The sequence below is a fragment of the Bufo bufo genome, chromosome 1, assembly GCF_905171765.1.
Source record: "Bufo bufo chromosome 1, aBufBuf1.1, whole genome shotgun sequence".
Taxonomy (NCBI): domain Eukaryota; kingdom Metazoa; phylum Chordata; class Amphibia; order Anura; family Bufonidae; genus Bufo; species Bufo bufo.
Genome location: NC_053389.1, coordinates 716,455,984 through 716,483,306, shown reverse-complemented (window position 1 = coordinate 716,483,306; position 27,323 = coordinate 716,455,984). Strand labels below are relative to the sequence as shown.

At 44.5% G+C, this 27,323-nt stretch overlaps 1 protein-coding gene across 2 annotated transcripts in view; it reads left to right on the top strand.

The window, feature by feature from the left end:
• LOC120986009 (immunoglobulin superfamily DCC subclass member 4-like) overlaps positions 1-27,323 on the top strand; it is a 111,771-nt gene that overhangs the window by 48,531 nt on the left and 35,917 nt on the right. Inside the window, exons 2-9 of one of the 2 annotated variants that reach the window (XM_040414279.1) lie at positions 8,865-9,155; positions 13,342-13,486; positions 18,663-18,796; positions 21,236-21,370; positions 21,742-21,897; positions 24,079-24,489; positions 24,586-24,750; positions 27,042-27,179. In XM_040414279.1, coding sequence (XP_040270213.1) covers positions 8,865-9,155; positions 13,342-13,486; positions 18,663-18,796; positions 21,236-21,370; positions 21,742-21,897; positions 24,079-24,489; positions 24,586-24,750; positions 27,042-27,179 — 1,575 coding nt within the window. Of the gene's footprint in view, positions 1-8,864; positions 9,156-13,341; positions 13,487-18,662; positions 18,797-21,233; positions 21,371-21,741; positions 21,898-24,078; positions 24,490-24,585; positions 24,751-27,041; positions 27,180-27,323 lie in introns of those variants that run through there. The other variant, XM_040414280.1, reaches the window with a different exon arrangement.

Sequence of the window (27,323 nt, the reverse complement as noted above, 5' to 3'; positions counted from 1 at the left end):
TGCGTGTGGGGATGTATCGGGAATCAAAGTTAGTGATTTATTGTGCAAATCGAGTGTCCAAAAAAACAAAAGTGCAACTTAAATACTCTAAGGTTCTGTAAATACAACAAAATAGAATCGGGGTAATACCCCGTATAGTATCGCTGTCGCTGGTAAGTTGGTGGCAGTAGTTTCAAATGTTTCGGTACAATCAATGCGTCGCTGAAGTATACAATAATCTGGAAAATGGTATAGGAGAAAAAAGAATTAATAAAAATTAATCAATCACAGCAGAATAAGATAAAATCATAGTAAGATAATAAATCATAAGACTAGATAACCAGAAAAGTGGAATAAAAGGATAATGCCAGACAGAAACAGCAATAGCCATATTATAACTCTCCTAGGAAATTGTGGGAAAGTCAGTAACTCATAAAACTAAACAAAAAAGTATAGGCAGCAGCGGGTCATAGAAAAAAGGTAGAGAGTAAAGCCTCATTCACACGTCACTGTTTCACGGACTTGTGCTGGACGTGTTCTCCACAGACAGCACACGTCCCCATTCATTTTAATGTGTGTATTCACACATCAGCGTTTTTAGCACGGTCCGTGGGTCAGTGTTTTTAGCACAGATGCATGCTCTATTTTGTCCGTGTTGCACGGATCCATCACGTCCGTTATAGTCTATGGGTCCGTGAAAACCACAGATGAAACACGGATGCCATCCGTGTTTCACGGATCATTAAGATGAGGTGCTTTTGAAAATTATTTTTCAGCTGTGCAGGATCAGTGAAACACGGATGCAACACGGACAGCAAAAAAAACGGACACACGGACCCATTACAGATCCTTCACGGACAGCTTCACGGATGCATCACTGACCACCTGCTCACGGATTTGAGCACGGACACGGACGTGTGAATAAGGCCTCATGCACACGACCGTTTTTTTTTAAGGTCCGCAAAACGGGGCCCGTAGGTCCGTGATCCGTGACCTTTTTTTCGTCCGTGGGTCTTCCTTGATTTTTGGAGGATCCACGGACATGAGAAAAGTCGTTTTGGTGTCCGCCTGGCCGTGCCGAGCCAAACAGATCCATCCTGAATTACAATGCAAGTCAATGGGGACGGATCCGTTTGACGTTGACACAATATGGTGCAATTGCAAACGGATCCGTCCCCCATTGACTTTCAATGTAAAGTCAGGAGTCCCTTTTATACCATCGGATCGGAGTTTTCTCCAATCCAATGGTATATTTTAACTTGAAGCGTCCCCATCACCATGGGAACGCCTCTATGTTAGAATATACCCTCGGATTTGAGTTAGATCGTGAAACTCAGATCTGACAGTATATTCTAACACAGAGGCGTTCCCATGGTGATGGGGACGCTTCAGGTTAGAATATACTAAAATAACTGTGTACATGACTGCCCCCTGCTGCCTGGCAGGTGCTGCCAGGCAGCAGGGGGCAGACTCCCCCCCCCCCCCCTGTATTTAACTCATTGGTGGCCAGTGCGGCCTGCCCCCCCTCCCTCCCCTGTAGTTAACACATTGGTGGCCAGTGCGGCCTGCCCCCCCCTCCCTCCCCTGTAGTTAACACATTGGTGGCCAGTGCGGCCGACCCCCCCCTCCCTCCCTTGTAGTTAACACATTGGTGGCCAGTGTGGCCTGCCCCCCTCTCTCCCCTGTAGTACTGTAGATTCATTGGTGGCCAGTGGGCCCCCCCTCCCTCCCCTGTTGTACTGTAGATTCATTGGTGGCCAGTGGGCCCCCCCTCCTAATTAAAATCCCCCCCTATCATTGGTGGCAGCGGAGAGTACTGATCGGAGTCCCAGTTTAATCGCTGGGGCTCTGATCGGTAACCATGGCAACCAGGACGCTACTGCAATCCTGGTTGCCATGGTTACTTAGCAATTTTTAGAAGCATTATACTTACCTGCGAGCTGCGATGTCTGTGACCGGCTGGGTGCTCCTCCTACTGGTAAGTGAAAGGTCTGTGCGGCGCATTGCTTATAGCACAGACCTGTCACTTACCAGTAGGAGGAGCGCCCGGCCGGTCACAGACATCGCAGCTCGCAGGTAAGTATAATGCTTCTAAAAATTGCTAAGTAACCATGGCAACCAGGACTGCAGTAGTGTGCTGGTTGCCATGGTTACCGATCGGAGCCCCAGCGATTAAACTGGGACTCCGATCGGTACTCTCCGCTGCCACCAATGATAGGGGGGGAGATTTTAATTAGGAGGGGGAGGGAGGGGGGCCCACTGGCCACCAATGAATCTACAGTACTACAGGGGAGGGAGGGGGGGCCGGCCGCACTGGCCACCAATGTGTTAACTACAGGGGAGGGAGGGGGGGCCGGCCGCACTGGCCACCAATGTGTTAAATACAAGGGAGGGAGAGGGGGCCCACTGGCCACCAATGAATTTAAAACTGGGGAGGGAGGGGGGTGTGCCCCCTCCTGCCTGGCAGCACATGATCTCTTACAGGGGGCTATGATAGTGCAGCACCTGAGGGGTTAATTGTGCGGATCACAGCCCCCTGTAAGAGATTGGGTGCTGCCAGGCAGCAGGGGGCAGTCATGTACACAGTTCAAAGTATATTCTAACTAGAAGCGTCCCCATCACTATGGGAACGCCTCTGTGTTAGAATATACTGTCGGATCTGAACAACGGAACAACGGCCGCGGATGCACACAACGGTCGTGTGCATGAGGCCTAAGGCTTAAAGCGAACCTTTCACCTGGATTTCACTTAATAAACTATCAAAAGTACCTTATAGATCATCCTCATTGTGTTAGCACACGGTCTTGTCCCGCTTTTCTGTCATGTATATGCATGGAAAATTCGCCTTATAAAGTACTCTTCTCCAGCTCCACAAGTCACGGTAGAAGTCAAGGGGGTAGCCCTTCCCTCACTCCAGGCTGTAACTCCCCTGCCCTAACCCCGCCTCTATGCAGTCTAATTGACACCCGGCTCAGTCACCGGGACCGCGCTTGTACAGGCGGCGCATGCGCCGTCGGACTCAAGCGCGATCCTGTAACTGAATTGCGCATGCGCCGTCCCCGATGCCTGCCTGTCTTCTACAGGATCGCGTTCGAGTCCGACGGCGCATGCGCCGCCTGTACAAGCGCGGTCCCGGCGACTGAGCCGAGTGTCAATTAGACTGCATAGAGGCGGGGTTAGGGCAGGGGAGTTACAGCCTGGAATGAGGGAAGGGCTACCCCCTTGACTTCTACCGTGACTTGTGGAGCTGGAGAAGAGTACTTTATAAGGCGAATTTTCCATGCATATACATGACAGAAAAGCGGGACAAGACCGTGTGCTAACACAATGAGGATGATCTATAAGGTACTTTTGATAGTTTATTAAGTGAAATCCAGGTGAAAGGTTCACTTTAAAGGATATAGCTTACCATTGTTAGTAAATAAAGTCTAGCCGGTTATAGGCAGGGAATTTTAGAAATTCTGAATTGAATCTTACGATTTTATTGGCACGTAATATTTATTTTGTTGATATTTGTATACACCCATATACGTTGTGTATATATTAACCTGAGGGGTTAGGCTACTTTCACACTAGCGTTCGGGTGTCCGCTCGTGAGCTCCGTTTGAAGAGTCTCACAAGCGGCCCCGAACGCAGCCGTCCAGCCCTAATGCATTCTCAGTGGAGGCGGATCCACTGAGAATGCATCCGCCTGCCAGCGCTCAGCCTCCGCTCCGCTCAGTGAGCGGACACCTGAACGCTGCTTGCAGCGTTCGGGTGTCCGCCTGGCCGTGCGGAGGCGAGCGGATCCGTCCAGACTTATAATGGGAGTCAATGGGGACGGATCCGCTAGAAGATGACACTATATGGCTCAATCTTCAAGCGGATCCGTTCCCCATTGACTTTCAATGTAAAGTCTGAACGGATCCGCTCAGGCTACTTTCAGACTTAGAAAATTTTCTAAGTAATAATGCAGACGGATCCGTTCTGAACGGATGCAAACGTCTGCATTATCGGAGTGGATCCGTCTGATGAAACATCAGACGGATCCGCTCCGAACGCTAGTGTGAAAGTAGCCTTAATTGTGTGGATCACAGCCCCCTGTAAGAGATCGGGTGCTGCCAGGCAGCAGGGGGCAGTCATGTACACAGTTCAAAGTATATTCTAACTAGAAGCTTCCCCATCACTATGGGAACGCCTCTGTGTTAGAATATACTGTTGGATCTGAGTTTTCACGAAGCTTTTATGCAGACGGATCTGCGGATCCGTCTGTGTGAAAGTAGCCTACGGCCACGGACGCGGATGCCAATCTTGTGTGCATCCGTGTTTTTTCACGGACCCATTGACTTGAATGGGTCCGTGAACCGTTGTCCGTCAAAAAAATAGGACAGGTTATATTTTTTTGACGGACAGGAAACACTGATCACGGATGCGGCTGCAAAACGGTGCATTTTCCGATTTTTCCACGGACCCATTGAAAGTCGGGCATACCCTTAATCTAACTGGTGCCATTTTTTTTTTTCTTTTGTGCCCATCTACCCAAAATAATTCTTGTCATTCTTTTTTTTTTTATTCATCAGTTAAAATGGTTATCTTGTCAAAACCACAGTGATCAGTGCGGCTTCTCCAACCATTGGTGAGAAGCATTTGGCCATTCATTTCCCTGCAGTGGCTTCAAATAAATTGTATGCATGGAACAGGTCCACTAGAGTGGGATTCACTGTTATGGCGACTTTAGACAGGCCGACTGACCAGTCAATTATCTGTAACGGGCCATTCATTCCTAATAATGGCCAGATCGTGAGCAGAGGCGAGCTGCATTTACATTCAGCAAATACTTCCAGTGCATGGGGACGAGCGATCACTACTGCGATCAGTTTTTCCCATACAGATTCATTGTTTTGCAGCGGCAGATCCCTGTTTGTACAGAAGGATCTGCTGCTCAGAAACTATTATTTTGGGTGCCACATCAACTATACTTTCACCCAATGAGCAATTGCTTACCTGTTTATCGGGTGATCGCCAGCGTCTTCACACAGGGCAGTTAACCAGAGCCAGTGTTTGTAGAGAGGTTTGTTCCCAAACACAGCTGATTTCTTTTCTGGCTTATAGAGGAGGTCCTGAGCAGGGAAACCCACCTGACGCTGCCCTGCTTTCCCCTGTGGACATGATACCAGCGCCACTCACTATGCTGTTGCCTAAATGCTCCAGCTTCTGTCTCACTCTGGCCTCTTAAAGGGCCAGTGCATGTGCTTCCAAGTCTTTCCCCAGCTAATGGCTGGGGTCCCAGGATATTTAAGGTGCCCTCTAGACCTGGAGGGTGCTGAGCTTTAGGTTCCCTGGTGACCTGCAAAGGTGTTCTGATAGTCTACAACAGCACTATACTATCAGAACATCCTGCATTTCTTTGTCTGTGCTATTTTCTACTTTCTATGCTTCATTCGTCCTGTCTGGATCTCAGAAACCTGCATTCAAGTGATTGTTCAGTTTTTGGTGCATTTTTGTATCTTGAGCTTCTGGTGCTTGGATCATAGTTCCTGACCCATGTGGGTCAGCTGCCAAGTACATCGGGACTATCCCAGGAGGTAGCGGTCCGGTTCTTTCCCTGCAGTGAAGACCAGATTCCTGTACAGGGGTTAAATGGTGTGTAACAGGGGAGTGCTGGAATAACATCCTTAGGGTTTAACCCAAAGACAAACTGGTTGGTTGGCACAGTGGGTCCACACTCGCTGATCTGTAACTTCTCCTCTATAACATAATATTACCCAATAGAGCATATGGACAGAGGTGGACATTTTTTTAGAGGCAGCTAATCAGATTACAGATACTAATGCCCCTCCTGCTCTGTTGGAAAATGTAAAGCAAATAAAAACAGTAAAAATAAATGTGAAAAATAAAAATAATAATGTTTACATATCAAAATTCTAGAGGGTAGGCTTCCAGAGGTTAAACATCTGCCTTTGGTTGACACTGGACGCATGGGGAGGTGAAACCAGTGAAGACCTGTGATGCTGGTGCTGATGAAGTTGCTTGAGCTGTAGTTGTAGAACACAAAAGTAAAAAATTTTTGTCAGTTCAGCATCCTATCAGTACTGATGAAAATTGTTTTGAGGCTTTAAAGATATTGCAGGGCTATGAACAGCTGGTGAATATATCAGCTTTTTTGAGTAGATGCCTTCAAGGTGCAGGTCCCGGGCCTTATGCCTATTTGACTCTTTGCTTCAAGAGGAATTCTTTATTCAGTGACCATTGAACAGAACTGGGTTTGGCGCAGAGAGGGATAATTTGTCACAATAGACCTTCATTCATTCCCTCTAGGCCAATACAGTGGGACTGGTAGAACATAGACATGGAGATCCAACTACATGTGGGGAATGGGTTAATTCAGACTTTTTTGTCATGTAACTGGATGTTCTGGGTGCTATCAGGATGCTTATTCCCACTTAATATTGTAATATAACAAAGGAGAGACTGCAGCTGATGGATCTTGCATATTTCCAGGCTTGGCTCATTCATCTAGGTCAGTGATGGACAAACTGCGGCTCTCCAGCTGTTGTAAAACTACAAATCCCATCATGCCCTGCTGTAGGCTGATAGCTGTAGGCAGACTGGGTATACTGGGAGTTGTAGTTTTACAACAGCTGGAGAGCCGCAGTTTGCCCATCCCTGATCTAGGTCTACATAGCCTTCCTGATTAATAGATGATGAATGGAAGTCATTGCATTTATTTTGTAAGGTTGTCCACTCAGTCAGAGTAGCATTGGGATTTCCTGGACCTACAAGAAGAAATGTTTCTAAGATCCCACAGCCCATACTTTTAAGTGCATTGTAAACTTTCTTGTTATCATTGGACATATCAGTTTGGTCTTATAGGTTATTTGTGAATCAACCCATAAGAAATAGAACCGGTGGCAAGTGACTGCCTTCCACATCAGATCCAAATATGGTTGTCTTCTGCTGGATATTTGGAACTCATTACTATATCAGAGCCTAAACCCATCAGAGAATCCTCTGGTATTCTGGTGGGCTAGCCTGATCTATTGTTGGGTTCTCCTTTATCAAAGGGTTTGGCCTGCATTCAACATTTAAAAATATATTTAGAGGATAGATGATAAATGTATGATGACTGCGGGTCCGATTGCTGGAAACCCTCTCGAGAGAATGGGGGCCCCAAGTCCCCTGTGTGAATACAGTAGTAGTGCCCATGTGTGGCCACTATCCATTCACTTTCTATGGGGCTGATGCAGTCTGCTCTTTCATATAAATTGGTGCATACCACCCCAATGTTGGGTGAACAAGTCCCTGTGGCTATGTTCTTCTTTTAGTCTGGAGCTTTCTCTGCCCATACACCACATGTGTTCATCTAAACCTATCAGGCTTGGCTGGCTCCAGGTTCTGGCACGATATTTGGACCTAAAAGTCCAACAGAAGAAAAGCACTTTTGGAGCTTATTTTGGAGCCAGTCACTTGCCACGAGAGTTGCTCTCTGATGAGCTGATTTACAGGTAACCTATTAGGCCTGTATATTATACTGTGCCTTCATGGCTGAATGATAAAAGCTTTTCTAACCAAATAGGTTCTTCTTTGACATGGGACATGCCCTTATTCTCTCAGACAGAAATTTCCTGGTTTTGTAGTGAAGGACCATGACTTGTCATCGAACGATCTGGGAGCGAATAACACAGTTACGGAACGTCAGTGCATCTAACAGGGACATTGCCGGGCTGGCTCTGTCAGTCAAAGCTAAAGGATAGCTGTTGGGTAGGGCTTACCAGCGAGACCCAGGCCTACTTGAGACCACAATTGGGGTACTTGCAATATGATTTGAATATCAGATTACATTTCTTTTTCCGTTCAATCACAGTGTTATGAGCCATACTTCCCAACATTGTACTTGGTAATTCAGGACATGTAAGCCAGACCCCGGGAATGCCCAAACAGGATCACCCATTTGTTGGTGTGGTTAAGATAAATCGCACCCTTTTTTTGGCCTAAGACAGACCGAATTTGCAGGGACTGTCTCTGAAAATTAGGGACAATCCCTGCATATTCAGGACTGTTGGCAACTATGTATGAACTGCATGTGCCCACAGGCTTCTAAGTGCCCTTGCAAGTGCTGTGAGTCACTTGGGCATTCACCAGACACACTGTTCAAGGTTTTATAGTCACTGAAGTAGAAGACAGCGTTGTAATTGGAAATAAGGTTACTTATGGTACCTAAAGGGTAATGAGAAAGTTTTAAAATCCACAGTGGCAGACAGTGATCATGGATACTCCAAAAAAAAGTTGGAGGAAGCCCTTCTTTTGTTTTTCTTTTAAACATTGCATTTTACTCATTTTGGCCTAAAAATCTTTTTTTCAATTGGTATTTACTAAAATTATTAAACAGTTAACTGTTTGTCTAGTTGTGTGAATGATACAGTCACTTTCACTTTGTGCTGTCATCTAAACCTTATCTCTAAATTACTAAAAAGTCATTAATATTTATTTGAGTCACATTTTTATCAGTAAGATACGAATTGAGGTATAATGAATGTTTAGGAGGTCAGAGATAAGGAGCCTGAGGGAACAGAGTGAAAATTACACTGCATGTAACATAAAGATAATGTATATTATACAAAATTTGTAGCATAACAATAAGGTAAAAAGAAAATAAAAATAATAAAAGGCCTGACTAGATGGACCAAGAGCACTTTTTCTGCCCTTGATCTTCTGTAGGCTACATGTTGTTCTTCTCTACAATGGTCATCCAGGATTTAGAGCATCCGCATAGTTGCAGCAAAATCGCTGCGTACTACAGTGATATATTAGGGCAGGTAAAATGTTTACCCCATATGATCAATTGCTCTGACTGGTGTTTGTCTGGGCTGTAGTGATAATTGTACTTTCTTGTCTCTTTGTTGTAGGACAGAGCACCTGGCTAGACCTTGGCTGCCGTCCTGGCCCCACAGATACAACTCTCCTGCCAGGTCAGGAAGCCATCTTGCATTGTGACCTAGATGACTCTGAGGTATCCAATAATGTCACCTGGTGGAAGGATGGAGAGCAGCTAAACACAGAAGACTTCACCGTGCTTCTTGATGGATCGCTTGTAATATCACAAGGAGAAGGAGCCAGCGTCGAGGGAAGCTACTTCTGCAGCATCAAGAACTCCTTTGGAGTTTTGCAGGGCAGAACAGGCACAGTCAGGTTGGCAGGTGGGTACCACATATTTTGTAACTAGACACCTTAATGAGGAGCTGTCACCTCTTCTGTCATGTCCGTTTTAGTAACTACTTGCATTTCACAATGTAATCACAATTCTACAGCATCTATTATTATGACTCTATGCTCTATGAAGATAATTAATGAATTGCCAGCAGTCTGCAATAACGGTCCATCCATCTGGGTGTTACCAGTTGTGGGTGTGTCCCTGCGCAGTCTGACACTATCCAATCAGTTCTGCCAGTGTCAGACTGTGCAGGGACACACCTCCAGCTGGTAGCACCCAGATAGACCTTTATTGCAGACTTCTGACAATTCATTCATACATTTCTGGCAAGAATAATAGAGCACTAGCTCTACATAGACTCAAGAATGGATGCACCAGAATTGTTCTTTCATAGGAAATGCAAGTATTCACTGACACAGACATGTCCGGAGAGGTGAATGGTCCTCAATTCTATGTGTCAGCATCAGATGATTAAAGAGGTTGGCCACTATATAATTACTTTACACAACATTGTAAGGGGCAGGATAAAAATGAGTTTCCAAATATACTTTATTTAAAAAATATGTCTGTTAATCTTTTTATAGTAAGCCATGCCCCCTGAGCCCCGCTCTGCCATGTAGACAGGTCGTCCATGGCTGCACGCGACATGGAGGAGCTTTAGAGAAAGATCGTCCATGCCTTTATTGTAACTGCACATGCGCTGCTTTTCCTAATCTGCTAAGAGCAGCGCATGTCCAGTCTGCCCCCCGGCGATCGCTCTGATTGGCTGGTCTGTACAGACTAGTCAATCACAGGATCCTAATGCCAGCTGAAAGGTTCTGATCCCCAAAGTCCGTGACTGTGGGGATCAGAACCTTCTAAAATGTGTATATATATAATATACCCTCCCCTCCATGGGCTCCAGCTCCCATTGTGCCCCCCTAATTTCAGGATGGCCACCGGCAGCGCTGCAGATCCCCTTTCCGCCCCACCTCCCACTTCAATCTGTTTCAGGATGGCCGAGCGGTTAGCAGAGTGTCAGCTATAATATACAGCTCACACTCTGCTTGAAATGGCCGACATCGGTGTTGGCACCGATGTCGGCCGTTTAACCCCTTCCATGCTGCGGTCCATAGGGACCGCTGTATGGAAGGGGTTAAGAGATGGAGGGAGCTCCCTCTGTCTCTGTCACAACCAGACAGCTGAGAAGCTCTGACAGAAGCCTTTCAGAACCTCCTCCTTGAGTTTTCTTTGTTTTGGTTTTCAGTTCCTCATCTCGTTAGTCTCTCTCAGCTGTCATGTAGTTGGACTGATTGCATCCCTTTAAATTCCTCCCCATAATGCATTAGTGTGCGGCTTATACAACTTCCTGGAGTGTGTGTGCATGCTGTTCCTATTTCCCAGTCTTCTACAAGATAAGTGCTGTACATTCATTTGTGATTTTCTGTTTGCTGGATCCCAGATGACCCTGACTCCCTCCGTGTCTAGTGTAGGGAGCCGGTGGTCGTGTCCCCTCACTATTGTAGGGTGTTCAGGTATTATATAGTCGAGGTACGAGGATATGCGATCATCCACCTTTAGGGTGTTCGCATAGGCTGAGCAGTCAGGGAGAGTGCCAGGTCTCATGCAGGGGTCTCCCTTTTGTTCCTTAGTTTTGGATCCAGTGAGTCATAGATTCTTTTGCATTGTCTTGTTTCCTGTACACCTTCCGTGACAGTCTCCCATCGGGCTGCTGTGGCAGCGGCCCGATGCTTTGATGGGTTAACAGAGGGAGGGAGCTCCCTCCCCCATCGGGCGCTGCACTGCTGTGGCAGCGTCCTGATGGTTACCATGGCAACCGGACGCCTTCACAGGCATCCGGCTTGCTTGGTATAGCTGATCAGGCTTACTGTGAGTGACAATGCGCTGCAGTACACTATACAGTGTATTGTAAACCATCACACCCACTGGATCTTCAAGAACCAAGTGGGTAAAAAAAAAAAAAACTAGAGAAAAAAGTAAAAAATAAAATACAATTTCTTCTTATAGCCACACATTTATGATTAATTTAAAATAAAATAAACTACATATGTTTAGTATGATCGTGTCCGTAACGTCCTGATCTATAAAAAGATCACGTTACTTTCCCTGCACGGTGAACACCATAAAAAAAAAAAAAAAAAGAGAAAATCTATGATGGAATTTACATTTTTCCCACCTCACTTCCCAAAAAAGTCGTATGTATGCCAAAATAGTACCAATCAAACCGTCACCTCATCCCGAAAAAAAGGATCCCCTACATGAGACAATTGCCCAAAAAATGAAAAAAATATGGCCTTCAAAAAATGGAGACACAAAAACATGTTTTTTTTTTCTAAAATGCTGTTATTGTGTAAAGGCAAAAAAAATAAAAAAAATAGACAAATTAGGTCCGTAACGACTTGCTCTTTAAAAATATCACACACCCTTTCGGCAAAAGGTAAATGCCGTAAAAAAAATTAATGTGTGCCAAAACAACGACCAATGAAAATGTCAACTCTTCCCGCAAAAAATGAGCCCCTGCACAAGACGATCGGCAGAAAAATAGAAAAAATAAGTCTTTCAGAAAATGGAGACACAAATACATGATTTCTTTTTAAAAAACGCTTTATTATGTAAAACTGAAACAAACAAACAAAGAAAGTAGACATATTTGATGTCATTGCGTCCGTAACAACCTGCTCTATAAAAATAGCACATGATCTAACCTGTCAGAAGAACACTGTAAAAAACTAAAAGTAAAAACTGTGCCAGAACAGCCATTTTTGGTTACCTTGCCTAACAAAAAGTGTAATATAAAGTGATCAAAAAGTTATATGTACCCAAAATAGTACCAATAAAACCATCATCTCATCCTGCAAAAAATGAACCCCTACATAAGACAATCGCCCAAAAAATAAAAAAAATATGTCTTTAAGAAAAAGGATACACTAAAACATGAAATTTTTTCCAAAAATTCTTTCATTGTGTAAAACTATATATATATTTTTTAAAAGTAGACATATTAGGTATCGCTGCATTTGTAACGACCTGCTCTATAAAAATATCACATGGTCTAGCCCCTCAGGTGAATGGCGTAAAACAATAAAATAAAGACTGTGTCAACATTTTTTTGGTCACCTTGACCCATAAAGAGTAATATTGAATGATCCAAAAATCATATGTACCCAAAAATGGTACCAATAAAAACATCAACTCTTCCCTCTTAATATATGCTAATGAGCTTCTAAGAGCAACGGGGGCGTTACCATTACTCCTCGAGGGTCTGCTTTGTCTGCAACTGCTGCGTCCTCTCCACTTTGACAGGGCCAGGCAGTGAAAATGTCATCGCTTCTGGCCCTGTCAGTCAAAGTGGAGAGGGACCAGCAGTTGCAGAGAGAGCAGAGCCTCTAGGTGTAATGACAACGCCCCCGTTGCTCCTAGAGGCTCATTTCCATATAGTAAAACATAATTTTTCTCAGCACTGCGGACACATATGAACATGGGAACAACACAGATGTCTTCAGCTGCCAGGCGCACATGCAAAAGGTCTGCCAGTGTCATAAGTACAAATCTACTGACAGATGCACTTTAAAGGGGATTTCCCATCTCAGACATTGATGGCATATCGCTAGCATATAACATCAATGTCAGATGGGTGCTCCTATCTCCAGAATGGGCCCCCCAAAGTCAAGGGAGAGCAGCTCTCTATTCACCGCTATGGGACCGGAAATAGATGAGCACGTACATTTGGCTATTTTTCTAACTCCCATAGCAATGAATGGAGAACACACCACTCATGCACAGTGTGCTCTCCTTCACTTGTTATGGAGATGGGAGCGGGTCCCAGAGGCGAGACCCACACCTATCTGACATTGATGGCATATTCTAGCGATATGCTATAAACGTCCCCGATGGGAATACCCCTTTCCAGAAGAATTCCTCTCGAAATGAAAAAATATTGAGGTGTCCTCTTCAGTCGAGTTCTTTAATATTTTAGCCTGGGCTCACATCGCGTTTCTGATTTTCAATTTTCATTTAGTGTGTTTGCCTGGAAAGCTCCTGACATACATGCTAATCGTGTTCATAAGGTTGCATTAGCCAGATGGGGGGGTCAAATCAATATAACGTATGGAATAGCCTAGTAGACCTGCCATTGTACATACATTTACTTTCGTTGTTCTGTGTCTGTGAAGGGCTGCCTCCTTTTCACCTCCATCCTGAACCTCAGGTTGTATTAGAGAACACTCTGGCAAGATTTGAATGTGGCATCAACGGGTCTCCAACACCTCAGATCACATGGCAAAAAGACCAGGTTCCTCTACCATCATCTAGTAACAGGTAAGTACTCATCAGTAATACAGCTCTAAAGGGGTTGTGCAGCCCCCTATTTTCTTTAAAAAAAATATAAAAAGGACTGTGCAGTGTGTAGATGTGTAAGGACTGTGCAGTGGGTAGAAGTGTAAGGACTGTGCAGTGGGTAGAAGTGTAAGGACTGTGCAGTGTCTAGAAGTGTAAGGACTGTGCAGTGTGTAGATGTGTAAGGACTGTGCAGTGGGTAGAAGTGTAAGGACTGTGCAGTGTGTAGATGTGTAAGGACTGTGCAGTGTGTAGAAGTGTAAGGACTGTGCAGTGTGTAGAAGTGTAAGGACTGTGCAGTGTGTAGAAGTGTAAGGACTGTGCAGTGTGTAGAAGTGTAAGGACTGTGCAGTGGGTAGAAGTGTAAGGACTGTGCAGTGTCTAGAAGTGTAAGGACTGTGCAGTGGGTAGAAGTGTAAGGACTGTGCAGTGTCTAGAAGTGTAAGGACTGTGCAGTGTGTAGATGTGTAAGGACTGTGCAGTGGGTAGAAGTGTAAGGACTGTGCAGTGTGTAGATGTGTAAGGACTGTGCAGTGTGTAGAAGTGTAAGGACTGTGCAGTGTCTAGAAGTGTAAGGACTGTGCAGTGTCTAGAAGTGTAAGGACTGTGCAGTGTGTAGATGTGTAAGGACTGTGCAGTGTGTAGATGTGTAAGGACTGTGCAGTGTGTAGAAGTGTAAGGACTGTGCAGTGTGTAGAAGTGTAAGGACTGTGCAGTGGGTAGAAGTGTAAGGACTGTGCAGTGGGTAGAAGTGTAAGGACTGTGCAGTGGGTAGAAGTGTAAGGACTGTGCAGTGTGTAGATGTGTAAGGACTGTGCTCCGTGTAGAAGTGTAAGGACTGTGCTCCGTGTAGAAGTGTAAGGACTGTGCAGTGTGTAGATGTGTAAGGACTGTGCAGTGGGTAGATGTGTAAGGACTGTGCAGTGTCTAGAAGTGTAAGGACTGTGCAGTGGGTAGAAGTGTAAGGACTGTGCAGTGGGTAGAAGTGTAAGGACTGTGCAGTGGGTAGAAGTGTAAGGACTGTGCAGTGTGTAGAAGTGTAAGGACTGTGCAGTGTGTAGATGTGTAAGGACTGTGCAGTGTGTAGATGTGTAAGGACTGTGCAGTGTGTAGAAGTGTAAGGACTGTGCAGTGTGTAGAAGTGTAAGGACTGTGCTCCGTGTAGAAGTGTAAGGACTGTGCTCCGTGTAGAAGTGTAAGGACTGTGCTCCGTGTAGAAGTGTAAGGACTGTGCAGTGTGTAGATGTGTAAGGACTGTGCAGTGTGTAGAAGTGTAAGGACTGTGCAGTGGGTAGAAGTGTAAGGACTGTGCAGTGGGTAGATGTGTAAGGACTGTGCAGTGTGTAGAAGTGTAAGGACTGTGCTCCGTGTAGAAGTGTAAGGACTGTGCAGTGTGTAGATGTGTAAGGACTGTGCAGTGGGTAGAAGTGTAAGGACTGTGCAGTGGGTAGAAGTGTAAGGACTGTGCAGTGGGTAGAAGTGTAAGGACTGTGCAGTGGGTAGAAGTGTAAGGACTGTGCAGTGTGTAGAAGTGTAAGGACTGTGCAGTGTGTAGAAGTGTAAGGACTGTGCAGTGTGTAGAAGTGTAAGGACTGTGCAGTGTGTAGAAGTGTAAGGACTGTGCAGTGTGTAGAAGTGTAAGGACTGTGCAGTGTGTAGAAGTGTAAGGACTGTGCAGTGTGTAGATGTGTAAGGACTGTGCAGTGTGTAGAAGTGTAAGGACTGTGCTCCGTGTAGAAGTGTAAGGACTGTGCTCCGTGTAGAAGTGTAAGGACTGTGCAGTGTGTAGAAGTGTAAGGACTGTGCTCCGTGTAGAAGTGTAAGGACTGTGCAGTGTGTAGAAGTGTAAGGACTGTGCTCCGTGTAGAAGTGTAAGGACTGTGCTCCGTGTAGAAGTGTAAGGACTGTGCAGTGTGTAGAAGTGTAAGGACTGTGCTCCGTGTAGAAGTGTAAGGACTGTGCAGTGTGTAGAAGTGTAAGGACTGTGCTCCGTGTAGAAGTGTAAGGACTGTGCTCCGTGTAGAAGTGTAAGGACTGTGCTCCGTGTAGAAGTGTAAGGACTGTGCAGTGTGTAGAAGTGTAAGGACTGTGCAGTGTGTAGAAGTGTAAGGACTGTGCAGTGTGTAGAAGTGTAAGGACTGTGCAGTGTGTAGAAGTGTAAGGACTGTGCTCCGTGTAGAAGTGTAAGGACTGTGCAGTGTGTAGAAGTGTAAGGACTGTGCAGTGTGTAGAAGTGTAAGGACTGTGCTCCGTGTAGAAGTGTAAGGACTGTGCAGTGTGTAGAAGTGTAAGGACTGTGCAGTGTGTAGAAGTGTAAGGACTGTGCAGTGTGTAGAAGTGTAAGGACTGTGCAGTGTGTAGAAGTGTAAGGACTGTGCAGTGTGTAGAAGTGTAAGGACTGTGCTCCGTGTAGAAGTGTAAGGACTGTGCAGTGTGTAGAAGTGTAAGGACTGTGCTCCGTGTAGAAGTGTAAGGACTGTGCTCCGTGTAGAAGTGTAAGGACTGTGCTCCGTGTAGAAGTGTAAGGACTGTGCTCCGTGTAGAAGTGTAAGGACTGTGCAGTGTGTAGAAGTGTAAGGACTGTGCAGTGGGTAGAAGTGTAAGGATTGTGCTGGATGTACAGTTGTAGAAGTCAGACATCACTAACCTGATCAATCACTGTTTTTGGTAGAAATGATATTTCTACATGGCAAATAATTTACTAGCAGGTGTAGTAGAGTAATAGAAATCCAACAGACCCAACAGTCATGACCTGCATTCTGCTGATTCTGTGTAATTGAATCACTAATTGAAAGGGGCATGTTCAAAATAATAGCAGTGTGGAGTTGATTTAGTGAGGTCATTCATTCTTTGAAAAACAGGTGTCATTATTGCCCTTATTTAAGGAAGTAAGGAAGGCGGCAAATGTTGTGCATGTTGTACATGCTGGTTACAGTGCATTTCTCTCTGAAATTCTGAGGAAAATGGGTCGTTCCAGACATTGTTCAGAAGAACAGCGTACCTTGATTAAAAAGCTAAAATTATCGCAAATGCTTTAAAATGACAACCAAAACCTGAAAGACGTGGAAGAAAGCGAAAAACTACCATTCGAATGGATAGAAGAATAGCCAAAATGGCAAGGACTCAGCCAATAATCAGCTCCAGGAAGATCAAAGAAGGTCTAAAGTTACCTGTGAGTACTGTTACAATTAGAAGACGCCTATGTGAAGCCAAGCTATCTGCAAGAAGCCCCCGCAAAGTCCTACTGTTGAAAAATAGACATGTGCTGAAGAGGTTACAATTTTCCAAAGAGCACATAGACTGGCCTAAAGAGACATTTTGTGAACTGATGAAAGTAAGATTGTTCTTTTTGGGTCTAGTGGCCGGAGACCGTTTGTCAGACGACCCCCAAACACTGAATTCAAGCCACAGTACACTGTGAAGACAGTGAAGCATGGTGGGGCAAGCATCATGATATGGGGATGTTTCTCATACTACAGTGTTGGGCCTATTTATCGCATACCAGGGATCATGGATCAGTTTGAATACATCAGAATACTTGAAGAGGTCATGCTGCCTTATGCTGAAGAGGAAATGCCCTTGAAATGGGTGTTCCAACAAGACAACGACCCCAAACACACCAGTAAATGTGCAACATCTTGGTTCCAGACCAACAAGATTGACGTTATGGAGTGGCCAGCCCAATCCCCAGATCTTAATCCAATAGAAAACTTGTAGGGGGACATAAAAAATGCAGTTTCTGAGGCAAAACCAAGAAATAGAGAAGAACTGTGGAATGTAGTCCAATCATCCTGGGCTGGAATACCTGTTCACAGGGGCCAGAAGTTGGTTGACTCCATGCAACACAGATGTCCAGCAGTTCTCAGAAACAGCGGTTATACAACTAAATATTAGTTGAGTGATTCAAAGGAAAGCAAAATCTTCAAACAGTTTTCAGTTTATATAGTGAATGTTTGAGTTTGTAAAGAAGAATACAAACACTGCTATCTTTTTGAACAGTCTAATATTCACTTTTCTTCTTTTTTTTTAGAGGAACAACACAAATTTGATATATTTTTCTTCATGTTTTGATTTGGAATAGAATGTGTAGTGTTCCCAATGCATTTGTGTGTATGGAAATAAAAGCTATTAGAAGGATTCTGAGCTTTATTCCCTTTTTTAAACACACTGCTATTATTTTGAACACAACTGTGTAAGGATAGTGCTGCATGTAGACATGTAAGGACTGTGCTGGGTGGACTCTCTAATATTCTACTGAAATCACTTAATGGATGATCATTTCTGGGACTATTCATGATGATTGTGCGGTGTGTATTATGCTAGTTTTGCGCAGCAGGCATTACTTATAGGACTGTGTACTGCTGTGTATGCATTGTGGAACATTTATGCAGTGTATATTAAGTGTATCTCCAGCTAAACATTTATTTTTTCATGTATTTTTATTACAGGAGGGGGTCCCTAATGTTTATACAGAACTCCGGTGCCCTTTTCCTCATATCACATAGCTGGCAGACGTCCGACATGCATCACACATCAGTAAGAGCTGCCAGTTCTATGTGAAGGGAGCTCTGTATGAGCATAATGGACCTTTCTCTGTATAAGCATAATGGATATTTCAAAGGGCCCAAGAAGTAAAGTATCTGTGAGAGGTTTATAGCTGGAGGTCCACTTTAATGGAGAGACGGCACAGTGTGCTTTACTGGAGGGATTGTGACCTACGTTACTGGAAGAGTTGTATAATGGTTGGATGGCATAGATTACTGTCGGAAGACTGGCACAGTATATTTCTAGCGCTTGTCATAATGCATTCCTGGAAGGATGGCACAATGTTCATTTGGAATGAGGACGCATTGTATTACGGGTTGGATGACTTGCGGGTTGGCGCAGGTTATTATTATTAAATGCTCTGATGCTGCAGTCTTAATGTGCAGACCCTGTGAATGGAGTTAAATTAGGCTACAGAAGACATCCGTGTTATATTATAAGTTAGAAACAAACTATAACAGTACTCCACATGTGGGCTTCACAGAGGGGCGCCCTTATGGGAAGGATACGCGGCAAATTTTCTACTACAAATTTTCAGAACCATGAAAGTGGATGAGATTTAAACTTCACATACAGCGAGAAATTGACCTGCGGTGTGGATTTTATATTTCAGGATCATCGTCCTTCCTTCTGGAGTCCTGCAGATCGTTGGGGTGCAGCAGGAAGATGAGGGGCTGTATCGCTGTGTGGCTGCCAACACGCTGAGTATTAGATATAGCAACGAAGCTCAGCTGTCTGTGAAAAAAGGTAATTTCCGTGCCTAGTATACGTTTTTTCATATATACAAATCTATCTTGTATTGTATAAGGGAGTCTGTCAGCAGTTTTGAGCATGCTACACTGCCTGCAGTAGGTAGGAGCTGGGGAAAGCAGGACAAACATATCTTTTTTTGGACCTTTTCTTATCATGATTAGTGTGAATATGAAGTTTTTTTCTGCCAGATTGTGTTCCTGCACGTGCCCAGGGCGGTGCTTCACTATGAAGTGCCCTCTGCATTGAGCTGCTTCACAACTTTTCCCCTCTGCTCTGAGTGACAGCTGTAATATCCAACCAGGGGACCCCTACAGCTGTCACTCAGAGCAGAGGGGAGGGGCTGGGAATCAGCTCAATGCAGAGGGCACTTTACAGTGAAGCTCCGCCTCCTGGGCACTTGCAGGAGTAGAATCTGTCAGAGGAAAAGATGATATTCTCACTACTCCTAGGGAGAAAAACTCCACAAAAGATATGTTTCTACTGCTGTACCGAGCTCCTAACTACTACTAGTAGCAAGTTAGCATGGTCAGAACTGCTGACAGACACCCTTTAAATATCTGTAGTAATTAATTGTTTAGAGACTTAAATGGTTTTCCAGAACCTAAACTCCGAAACCCCTATTATCCGGAAGCTCTAGCAAGCGCCACATTCCCTCATTGTTTCCAGAGACACCTCCCCATACACGAGTGTGGCAGTACTTTTACCAGCTGCCTTTAGGGGGCAGGAGCTGCATGGCACCGCTGTAATCACAGTTTATACCGTACTCTCTCACTTCATGCTACACAGACTTGCTTGTTTTAGGACCCAGACAACATGAGGCATGAGAAAATGGTCACTTCAAGAATATGCAGAGAAATGGAGGAGGAAATGGAAATCATTATCTTCTAAATTTGTACCAAATGGGGAGAGATTGCACAGTTTTATGTATGTAAATGACAAGTTGTACAGCTTTCTAATATACATTTGCAATATATTAGTTTGCTGTCAGTGAATGAGGACACTCCAGTTTACTGTCACAGGTTTGTACATCTCTCCTAATGCTCTTAGCTTAGAAGTGGATACCATTGTATCCAGGCTGATCCCCGGACTGGTGCATTGTAGTAGTCTACCAGCTAGAATTGTGCAGCCGCTGATGGCATTGCATAGGCCAGGGGTCAGCCTACTGCTGTGAAACTACAACTCCCAGCATGCACATTTGCTCTGCTGTTCTTCTAACTCCCTAGAAGTCAAATGAGGATTCTGGGAGTTGCAGTTTCCGAACAGCTGGAGTGCTGGAGGTAGACTGACTGCAGTTACTGTTCCAGGTTTCCAGCCTCTGAATCTAAACAGAAGTGTTCTCATTCACTGACAGCAAACTAAAGCTGGGTTTACACGGGGCGATGCAGCGGCCGATTGTCGGGAAGGAAGCGTTCCTTCCTGACAGCTGCTCGTTCAGTGAGGACCACGCATTTACATGCAGCGATCTCCTTCACTGTATGAGGACAAGGGAACATGTAAAACCATACCTTTGTGGCCCCTGACCACCATTTTATTGCAGAGAAAAAATAGTTTTGTTTATTATGTAAGTTAGCTGTCAAGTACCTCGAGGGTGGTCCTAATCTCAGCAGGTGCTCCACCCAGCACTGCCCACTTGGTCTTGGTTGACAGCTTCACTAATGCAGCATGTCGATGGATCCTGGATGGCGCAAGCATTCGTGGCTGAATATAATGACGTGCAAGCAGTGCCGGACTGGGGTGCCTAGGGCCCACCAGTAAAATTTATTTTGGGGGCCCACCAGTAAAGTTTATTTTGGGGGCCACAGTGCGGATACATTTAAATATTACCTGCTGACACAGCAGCAAGATACTACCAGATGATTGAATATGGGGGTCCCTGCAGGGTCCTGGGGAGAAGAGGACACTGGTGGCTTTCCTCTACACCTAGAAGACATCTCAGCTCTGATCGTGTCTATTATAATAAACTGTGGAGTTTCTTTAATAATCTATCAGGTTTTTTATATGAACATAGGCTGGCTGAGGTGCTGTACATTGAATATATGTATGTAGTGCAGTAAGTTATGTGCCACTTGTGCAGGGGGAGGGAGACTAGGGGCCCACCTTGCTGAGGGGCCCACTGGGGGATTCACCTGTACTGTTGTGGGCCAGTCAGAGCCTGTGCAAGATTAATGAAGCTGTAAAGGTCAATGGGGTGGCATTGGGTGGTGTTTACTCATGAGATTTAGAGGCCTTGCCAAGTTGGGGACCACCCACAAGGTACTTGCCAGTTTTGCATAATCAATAAAACGTATTTTTCTCTGCAATAATAAGGCGGTCAACAGGAATGGTTTTACATGTTTTTTTTTAAGTATCCTCCCTGGGGATTTTAAGGGTTTTGTGGAGATATAATACCTGATAGACTTCCTTTAAGCATTTCTTGTATATTGTCTTTTCTAGATTGGAAACCATTACCCGATGAGCTTACAATTATTAGAGCACCACAGAACCTGACTGTGGCAGTGGGTCAGAGTGCAGTAATGGAGTGTATAGCCGAAGGGAATGTAACACCGGTCGTCTCCTGGTCTCGTCAAGGTATCCATTGATCTGTAGATGGAAGCACTGTGGGGCACATTTACTGAACCTGTAGAAGGCGTAAACCTAGACAGACTGTCTACAACCTGCACCAGGTTTATCACACAGTAATTTACTGTAAAAAAAAGCAGCGCTCATCCACGCCTCTTATGCCGATATCCACATGCTTACAGAGGTATTTATGAAGTGTCACCATTTCTACTTCTCCTAGCCAGGGTTGTTCTTCCACCATAACTTGGAGACCCTATTTTCCATTGCTTAGATGCAAACATCATAATCCAGAAATTGTCCTTTTTGCTCTTTTATGCAATTTTGAAGCACACCATGTGTCGTTCTTATGAGGATTAAACTATTTTCTGTATGTTGTGTAGATGGAAAACCAATCTCCTTTGATATCATCCTGCTGGGAGAGACCAGTCTTCTGATTCAGCAGGTTCAGGCCCACCATGCTGGAGTTTATGTATGCAGAGCTAAGAAACCAGAAAGTCAGCACTTTGTCGCCATTTCAGCCCATCTTCACGTCCTTGGTAATGAGAAAATGCAACTTAAATACTTATCATAAAACATCAACCAGTTATTAAATAGACTCTATGGGTATATTGATGTCGGAATCTATGTGAAATCCGCTAACAATCCACCACCCGTGCATGTGATGGTGGTTTCCACAACCCCGCTGTCATGCATCAAAAAAATTCTGCACAGATTTTCAGTTGTGTGGTGTAATGCCTTAAATATGAGAAGCACATTTTTTGGATGGAATTACCTAGGGTTAGACCCATTGAATGCCAATGGGAATTATCCTCATGTGAATCCGCTGCAGAAACTCGATGGCACAGCTTCGGATTTATTTCATTTGAGATACACGTTGGAATTACTGTATTACTCGAGAATTGACTGATAAATGTTCATTCTGGGACAATGCAATCAAGGTCTTCTTCACCATCTGACTGTATATCTTGATTATATGTGTTTTTTCAATAAAATACCTCCTGCACACTGTATTTTGCCAATGTGTTGGATTAAACTACTGGTAGTAGTTTTTCGAGGGTCACTGGTACAAATGGAAATTTTTGCCCCGCCACCAACCTTTTTTTTCTGCCCTTCTTTTGATGAATGAATTTCTGTTAGGACATAAAATCAAAGTGTTTGATATGGGTAATTGGTACAGGTATTTTTATTATTGACATACAGTATTTGGGGTCAGGAGGAAATGTATTTTTTTCTCTTGGCATCTACTTCACAGGTGTTTTTTTCCCTTACTCTGGATTAACAAGGTGAGGCAACGATGGATTCAATTTAAAGGGGTTGTCTCGCATCAGCAAATAGCATTTATTATGTAGAGGGAGTTAATACAAGGCACTTACTAATGTATTGTGATTGTCCATACTGCCTACTTTCCTGGCTTGATCCATTTTTCCGCAACATTATACACTGCTCGTTTCCATGGTTACGACCACCCTGCAATCCAGCAGCGGTGGCCGTACTTGCACACTACAGTAAATATAGCCTATGTGTGCTACCGTGGTCCTGGCCACCAGAGAGGCCGCTGCTTTTTCCTATAGTGTCCAAGCATGGCCACCACTGATGGATTGCAGGGTGGTCGTAACCATGGAAACAAGCATTGTGTAATGTGATGGAAAAATGAATCCAGCCAGCAAAGGAGGCAATATGGACAATCACAATACATTAGTAAGTGGCTTGTATTAACTTTCTCTTCATAATAAATGCCATTTGCTGAAGTGCGACAACCCCTTTAATCTACTTTTCACTCTCACTGATATGTTGTTGATGGATAATAACATATGGGGTCATTTATCAAACTGGTGTAAAGTAGAACTGGCTTACTTGCCCATAGCAACCAATCAGATTCCACCTTTCATTTTGGACAGCTCCTTTGGAAAATGAAAGGTGGAATCTGATTGGTTGCTATGGGCAACTAAGCCAGTTCTACTTTACACCAGTTTGATAAATGACTCCCATAGTTTGTAAGGCTAAAAAAAGATGTACGTCCATCCATCAATTTTTAAGGATAATAGGCTCAACTGGAAGGACGTATATCTTTTTTCAGCCTAAACTGTGTTACCATGTTACTATCCATCAACAATATATCAGTAAGGGCCAGTTCACATACAGTTTTTTGGCCCTGATGTTAGAGCGTTTCTGCTTCAAAATCAGCTCCAAATAATACCTCCTATTCATTTCAATGGGAAGCAGCACTTGCTTTTTTTCCACATGGAAAAAAATAAGCAGCGCATCCTATCTTGGGACGGAAAAAAAACCTGCTACGTATATGTCCAGGCATTTTTACATGTTTTTGGCGCAGATCCGTGCCAAAAATCACAAGCTGAAAATGCAGTTTTGTATTGAAGTAAACACCCATTGGTAAAAAAAAATTTAAAAAAATACATAAAAGAAAAAAAAAGCACCCGCGGATTTCCTGCTGAATTTTTTGGGTGGATTTTCAAAATTCGTGTGAACACGTAGAGAGGCCTGTGCCTCTTAATAAGTTTGCCACATCTTACTCCAGCACACTTCTTATTTAGACTGGCATATACAATTCTTACTAAATTGCCCCCCATTGAGTTTAGTTTGGGATACGCATGGTGCCGCACGTCAAGAACACTCTCTGGACGGTGGTCTTAAATGCGCACACACACACACACATGGTTTTGTTATAATATAATATTTCTTCTCCGTGCTGTTTTTAGTGCCTCCAGTTATAACTCAACCCCCAGAGACCATCACACGGGCACGAGCAGGAACCGCCCGCTTTGTTTGCAGAGCTGAAGGTGACCCCGAACCCACCATCACTTGGTTAAAAAATGGTGAGGTGCTTCCCTCCAATGGCAGAGTCAGGATACAGCCAAGGGGCAGCCTAGTTATCACACAGGTTGCTCTGGAGGATACCGGCTATTACCAGTGTGTGGCAGAGAATATTTTGGGAAGTGTCTGCGCTATCGCAAAGCTCCATGTTACAGTGCAAGAAGGTCTACCTGGTCCACCACAAGCCTTGAAATCCCAGGCCGTAACCAGCAAGACAGTAACAGTAGCATGGGAGAGACCGGAAAGCAACTGGGAGAGAGTTGTAGGCTTCTCTCTTCATTATGCCAAGTCGGGTGGTACGTATGTAATGGATTGTAAGCCAGTACTCGTTCTCGGATGGTGTAGAAGGCCGATTGCCTTGTGTGCTAAAAGCTCCTAATTCTGCTTTTCAGGTTTGAATAATGAAGAATATCAGTTTGCAGTGAATAACAACACCACAGAGTTCACTGTGAGGTACCTGGAACCTGGGACCAGTTACACCTTCTATGTCGTAGCCTATTCCCAGCAAGGAGCCAGTCGTGCTTCAGAGCATCTTGTGGTGCAGACTTTGGATGATGGTATGGAGACATTTATTCGTCAGGACGGACAGATGGCAGCGTCCGATGTGAACTTGCCTTATTGCTGTATCTTGGCTGGTGTGTGATTATGAGCACAACCACAAACTAGTTGTCGAGAAAAGGAATTCTCGTTCCATTTGTTATTCTTGAAACACAGTTTCCAAGAAAATTGCCAATTATGTAGGAATTTAGGGGCATATTTAATAAGGCCCTGCACTTGCGGTGGAGTTATGTAGAGGCGCCGGCCTCTTCATAACTTCGGCGGATCAACCACCGCTTATAAATGTAAGACGGCTTCCTAGCTGTCTTACAGTTAGACCATTTTCTACTCCTGAAACAGGCATAGAAAATGATGAATGAGATGGGCCCGTCCCTTTCCCCTCCCACTTTTTTAGACCTGAAGGGAGCGGTGAGAAGTTTCAGATTGCGGCGCAATCTGTGCCAGAAATATGCCTAATTTAGACGTATTTCTGTTTGATAAATGACCCCCTTCATTTTATTTGTGAACGTTGGTTCACTACCAAGCCCTAGAGACTTTGTATGGTGCTGCTTGCTGCCTGTGTTTCTAGGGGAGAATACCTCTGTAAATGCCATATGCAATGATGAAACCTCCATTTTGTATGTTGCAATAATGCAGGGTCTGACAGGGGAAAAAACTCTGCATGATTCCAAATGAAATCAGAGTCGTACAAAGCTACAGTAGGGGCACACAGCAGCCTATGTGTGCCATATGACGTCTTCACTCCTTGCATAGCTATGTAGTCAGTTTTCTTTTATGAGATTTTGTATTCTACTGATCTATAATGAATTCATGGAGTCCGCATCTGATGGTTCACACCGCATGCACTACTTTTTTGTGGTGTGGAGGCACAGACAGAAAACCCACCCTGTAAGTGCTTCTGTGGGCTTCCAATCCGTGCCTCTGTACAAGTGAATGGGTCAGCATCCGTGATACAGTGCATACACAAGCGGTGCCCATATATTGTGGGCCACAATACTAGCACAGACCTGCTTCGGTCGTGTGCATGAGGCCTTGAACCACGTTTTGTAGGGCTATCTCAGCTAAATGTAATTATACCTTTCACTTGGCTATCTGTTTCTTCATTCTGGAGAAAAAGTACTTTTTTTTTACATATGAAAATTAGCAGTTAAGTGCACCAAGGGTGGGCCCAAGTCACTCTGTGCACCCTTGCTTTTCCTCCTTCCTTTTTGAGACCCTCCCCCTCCTTCCTGACTGACGGGGCCAGGTTCCTGCATGGTCGTCTCGTCTGGTCCTGTCAATCAAGAAGAGGGCAGGGCTGGCAGAGGAGCAAGGGTGCAGAGGGTGCACTATACTGCTCATTTGCATATGGATGAAAAGTAATTTTACCAGAATGAAGAACGGATAGCGAAGTGAAAGGTGTCATTACATTCAGCTGAGCTAGACCTACAAGACTCCATTAGGTCAGGGGAACAGGGCCCCCATTCTCAGGAACCGCTATCGATCCCTTATCTAGTGGATAGGGGATGAGTTGTAGTAACTGGAATACCCCTTTAACCCACAGAGCGTTTCCTAGGACTGGATACAATTTTAACCACTTATCAGCTGAATTAAGAACTAGGTATGTAAAAGTTTTCAGCCTCGGTTTGTTAAAGAGTGTTTCTGGATCTTAGATACTGATGACCTCCAGCGCTGGTATACTGCAGCTCCGCTCCCTTTCACTTGCCGCAGCATGATGGCATGGCCACTACAGAGTATAGAAAAACCTGCTGCTTCCAGCTCCATCCACTGTATGGGTGCCAGTCAGGGGTGCAAGTGGCCTTTCTGCTGCCTGAGGCGAAAACTGAAATGGTCAATTTCTTAACCTAACCACTTCCCTTCAGCCCATGGCCCCTACCTGGTGCTGCCTGAGGAGGTCGCCTCACCGGGCCTCATTGGTGGTGCACCCCTGCCGCCAGTGGTTGCCCAAAACACGATGGAGGTGTTGGGTGTTGGACCCACCACTGATCTGATGGTGAGGGCCTCAATATCTATGTCCCAGAAAACTCCTTTAACAAGATTGTTCTTACTCATTGACATCAAGACGGAAACTATATTAGAAAGTAGAATAACGTTCATGCAGTGATTACTATAACTTCCTATTATACAATAATTACAGTTTATTGCCACAAAACTGAAGGGAAAACGATGTGGCGTGGTAAAAATGTGTTCTCTCACGGCATGTGCGACTACCCAGTGAAAGACTACTTTTATGTCAGTGCTGGGAATGACTCTTCTCCTGGATCTCATGATTTTCTGCTCATTACTGTAGTTCCAGGAGCTGCACCCATGCTGGCCCTCAGTAGCGATGGTCCGGAAGATCTTCATGTGAAATGGCTCCCCCTTCTGCCTGAGATGCGCAATGGCCAGATCACAAAGTATCGCATTGAATACTGCACCCAGCGAGATGGTACGTTTCCTGCATGTATTCATTGGTTATTCCAGAGGGACATACAGTTAGGTCCATATATATTTGGACGCTAACCCAAATTTCATTTTTATTACCTGCTTACTAAAACATATTCAAGTTATATATAGTTCTATAATTGACATG